At 42.3% G+C, this 5,000-nt stretch overlaps 1 protein-coding gene across 1 annotated transcript in view; it reads left to right on the forward strand.

Annotated features, from left to right (window-relative positions):
* The window catches only part of LOC134070266 (A disintegrin and metalloproteinase with thrombospondin motifs 3), a 70,915-nt gene that overhangs the window by 33,053 nt on the left and 32,862 nt on the right, over window positions 1–5,000 (forward strand). Inside the window, exons 6-7 of the mRNA XM_062526556.1 lie at window positions 133–280; window positions 4,751–4,856. Coding sequence (XP_062382540.1) covers window positions 133–280; window positions 4,751–4,856 — 254 coding nt within the window. The remainder of the gene's footprint in view (window positions 1–132; window positions 281–4,750; window positions 4,857–5,000) is intronic.

The raw sequence follows: 5,000 nt of genomic DNA on the forward strand, positions 1-5,000 counted from the left end.
TCCATCCATCCATCCATCCATCCATCAACACATCCATCCATCCATCCATCCATCCATCCATCCATTCATGCATCCTTTGATGGATCCATCCATCTGAATACTGTATTGTCTGTCGATGTGTTTCTCCACCAGTCTATCAGTCTGATTGAGCGTGGGAACCCGTCCCGGAGCCTGGAGCAGGTGTGCCGCTGGGCCAACACCCAGCAGCGCTTGGACCCCAGCCACGCCGAGTATCACGACCATGCCATCTTCCTGACCAGGCAAGATTTTGGTCCCGCAGGTATGCAAGGTACTGTATTTCTCTCGATCGAGGCCTGTGCAGTCTGAATGCTGATATGCATCCCATTCACACCAAACAATCTGAAACAAACTCAAAACGGTTGGCTTCATGTCTGGTACAGGTAAGGCCTATGGAAAGGATACAGGTGGTTTTTTTTTTTTGGGGGGTGGGGTAGTTTTGGGGTATTTTGTATGGAAGGGGGGCCTGCCGGTTGCTGGTGGAGAATTTCCCTTCTCCTTGGTACTGGTGGCCTCCTCTTGCCAAGTTGGACACTGTCATTCAGTGTGTGTGTGGGATTCCAGCACCTTGTTGATTGGGTATTGGTGCCAACCTGTGTATCAGATTCCGACCAACCGAAGAAAACAAACATTTGTTTACAAAAATCTTAACCAACAGAAGAATTTTTGGCATGTAGAGGAAAAAAAAAGAAAAGTGCTGGAATAGAGTCTAACATGAGTGGGTATGTGTGAGTGAGTGAGTGTGTGTGAGTGAGTGAGTGTGTGTGTGTTTGTGTGTGTGTGTGTGTGTGTGTGTGTGTGTGTGTGTGTGTGTGTGTGTGTGTGTGTGTGTGTGTGTGTGTGTGTTTCTGTACCCCTCAAAAATCACATCAAACTCATCAAACTCATCAAACTCATCCGTTCATCTTTTCACATAGATTCATCTCAAACAGACTTTTACTTTTACAGCCAGCCTATATCAGGTGCACAATTGAAGCATTCAGTTCATGGAGTATAAATATAGTTTTCGAAGACAGATCTAATTTTTTCGAATGTACAAGCCGCTATCACTTGTGGTATAGCCATTAATTATATTGTAAGCTAATTGTTGCAGCATACACTCTGTGACTGGAATGCTTCTATTAAGTGCCTGGTGTAGCCTGCCTGTTAAGTCTTTGTCTATTTGTTGCACAACTCAAACAATTCCATCTGTCATCATAATAGCATCATTCATCTCTAATCAGTTGATTTAATTACTACAAGGATTGTCTTGTATTTGTATTAAACCACACTACTATTTATGCCATCAGAAAAAATCATATTATCTAATCCTAGGCTTATCATCACGTGTTTTGTCTACTGGGTCACCATTTTACATGTTACACTCATGAGGTCCAATCAATGGACATAAAAAACACTCAATACATTTTTCCATGTAGAGCAAAACAGGGTAACACTTGCTCTGTACTAATGTTTTTCCTTTGCATACAAAAAATTGTTCAGTCCTTGATTGCCTTGCACATTAATCATATTTCACCATACCTTTTTACACACTCTGACTTGTTAAATGTCAAGGTTTGTTGTGAACCCCCTGAGGTCTATTTGACAAACAATTTAATTTAATTTGCCCTCAGACTTAAGAATTAATTACTGTGGTTGCTGAAGAATTGTGTTGGTAATTTACTCTGCCTGAGGAAGGTTTCAGACTCAAAGCTGGAAGATTTGAATTAGATAACGATTTGAAACTATTGCACAGATTTGACTGAAGATTTTTTTTTTTTCATTTTTGGCTCTGGTTGACGACTTTAAACCCCAGCACCTCAGCTACTGGATGAGCAGTGTCTTTGTCTTTTTTTCTGCTGAATTGTGTCAAAAAGAACATCTGCTGTTTTGACGTTCTGTGCCACTTGAAAGTCTTGCTCTTTTTTTTGAATATGTATGTCATGTTTAAAGAGCATGACTGGGAAAAAGCATACAATGAGAATGATCTGTTGTGTATTTTACACTTCAAATGTTGCCATAGTGCCTGGTTTGTTATGCCCATAACATGACAGTATCTATGGCCACTGGGGTATGCTCGGGTTAGGCTTTGTGTTCACAGATAGCTAACTTTCAGCCTTCAAGGTAAACATCTCACCCTAATGCAAGAGTTTTACTACAAGATGGTAGGTTCCTAGTCCAAATATAGAGCCAGTGAAGCAATCCCATTGATAGACTTTCTCAGCAGCAGAGATAGACCTGGCAGTCTGCCAAAGATGTGAAACTCATGGATTTACCACTAACTGTTGTTCTGCATCTATTCAAGCAAAATATGCAATTACTACATTAGATTTTTAAAATAAAAATGCCACTCCATATCATGGTTTGGTTGTTTGAAAAGAAGTGCCAACTCTGTTGAAACCAAAACAACTTTTTGGAAGAGGAGAGAAGAAAGAACTGAAGGTCCTCTGTTGGAATTGTATCCATGGAAAGTATACAGAAATGTTTTTTACAAATGTTCTTCATGTGAATTTGCCAGAGTAAGTCATCCAGATGCACAGTATATGAACACTTCATAGAAGGCTGTTAAACTCCAGATTTGAGATGTAAAAGTTTATAATACAACTTTTTATACAAATATGCTATTATCTACATTCCATAAGCCAATCAATTGGACCTATTATATTCCACACCTGGGTTTTGTGATTGAAACGACTTAGCTACTGAACTGTAGAAGCTGTTAAAGATCTTTTACACTCCAAGCCTGGACTCTTCACGTCTAAACATGAACAATAAAATAGATACCAAGACAACTAAAAGCACAACATGAAAAGGTCTTGCATAAAGGAATGCCAAGGATAAGCTTACAACAGAGTTCACTGTTGTACAGGTAAAACAGCTATCTCACACCATTCTCACTACAACCATGTCAGATGTTCAGCAGCTAAATGTCAGTCTTGTCAATGTTGTCCTTTTTTGGTTAAAAAAAGTGGCTGCAAAATGGCTGTTGCAGTGTTCATTTGTTTCACTTTTGCTTACAAGGCCAAAAGCTCTAAGAGCTCAGAGAATGTTCTAGAAACATTCTCATGTAGACCCTCTATCAGTCTGCCGATAAAGGGTCTAGCACTTAACGCTTCTTACGCAACTGTGCCGCCTGGCTGAGTACTCATTTGACTTGTATTGCTTATGACGCAGCCCAAAATATGATAATGCAACACAATACCGATGAGGAAAGAAAGTGGAAAAAAAATCCAGTAGTAATGTAATGATGATGTACAGTACAAACAACCCTACAGTAGCCCTCGGGGAAGTGGGAACAACCATTAGCTTTAGATGTAACCTGAAAGTGAGGCCATCACAGTGGGAGTTCTGATTGACTTTGCTCTTGCTAAAGGGCAGAGTGGGAAAAAAAAAAAAAAACTATTGACCTCTTAGTGGGTGTCACCATTTATTAGCCATGCTATGCTTTTAGTTTTACTTCAACGCCACTAAAAGTAATTGAAAAGTAATTCTTTTTTTTAGAGGGGGTCTGTTCCGCACTGCATTTTCTGCTTTTTTTTATCTGCATGCCAAAGATCTTGGGTGAGGTCAGAAAGCATGAAATTGATTCTAATTGGGAAAAGCTCCTTTAAAAAACAAAGAAAAAAATAAACAATCCAGAACGTGCTTCTGAACCAGCAAATTGCGCTTTGAACGGAGACACTGCACATCTCTTGATCGAGTATAGCATACTGTATCTGTTGTGCTTTGCTTCTTCCTTGTGTGTTGTTGTGTCTGTGTGTGTACTGTTTATGTGTAACTAAGATGGGAATGACTTTCTGCTCTCTCTCTCTCTCTCTCTCTCTCTCTCTTTCTGTGTGTGTGTATTTTTTTTTTTGTTGTCATTATTGACAACGGCCTGGTTTGCCAGATTCGTTAAGAAGCTCTTAAGTGCTAAGAACTTCTTAGGAGCGCTCCATGAACATTCTAAGAACGCTCCTAAGAAGTTCTTAGCACTGAAGAGCTTCTTAACGAATCTGGGAAACCCAGCCAACGTTGATGTCTCGCTGACCCCTCATTAAAAGCAAACGTTGAGAGAACGTTGAGAGAACGTTGGCTTCTGCCTGCCTCAGGTGAAAAAGCATGGCACGTGCGCCTAGGCACCCCGGGCTTTGGCTAAGATAATAGGCCTTACCGTGCTCCACTGCATAGCTTATAGCTTAGCATCAGCTTAGCATCCGCCCTGAGGGTGTTGCTTCTTGACAATCATAGGCAATATGATTGGAGTGACAAGACCTGATTCGATTCGAATTGATTCACTTTTAGCGTGGAGCGTCTCTTTTTGAGTCGATCGTCCACCTCGTGGAGGGTCACACCACAGTAGGGGGGAGGGGGGGGGGGGGGGGGGGGAGGGGGCAGAGCTCCTCTTGGTTATATCACCATCACATGTCATAATCAAGCATGCACAACAGTGTACGGAAACTGTGTGTGTTATGTGCAGTGCAAACAGTGCATAGAAAGTGTGCTGTTATCTCCCACTGATTTCACATTCACCTGTGTGTTATACAGTATGTCATTAAGTACCCTCATCTCCCATCTCAACCCATCCCCCAGTGTGATATGTTTTTTTTTCCCTCTCGTTGGGTATCATTTCCTCCTCTTCTATCATTTCCCCTCCTTTCCCTCTCTGGCTGTCTTCCCCTGCTGGGTGTAGCCTCCCTCCCTTTCCCGCTAGCGCGCTAGCCCCAGCAATCCCAGTTCATCATCACTGTTTGTTTGACCTCTTGTTGCCTAGGTTACGCCCCGGTGACGGGCATGTGCCACCCCCTGAGGAGTTGCACGCTCAACCACGAGGACGGCTTCTCCTCCGCGTTCGTGGTGGCCCACGAGACAGGACACGTGTAAGCGACACACACAACACACACACACACACACACACACACGCACACACACACACACCACACACCCATCAATCAATACGCGCACCCATCACACAGACACCAAATCATCACTCCATAGACACAAACACACACACGTGCGCCTGC

The sequence above is a fragment of the Sardina pilchardus genome, chromosome 22 (assembly GCF_963854185.1).
Source record: "Sardina pilchardus chromosome 22, fSarPil1.1, whole genome shotgun sequence".
NCBI classification, from domain to species: domain Eukaryota; kingdom Metazoa; phylum Chordata; class Actinopteri; order Clupeiformes; family Clupeidae; genus Sardina; species Sardina pilchardus.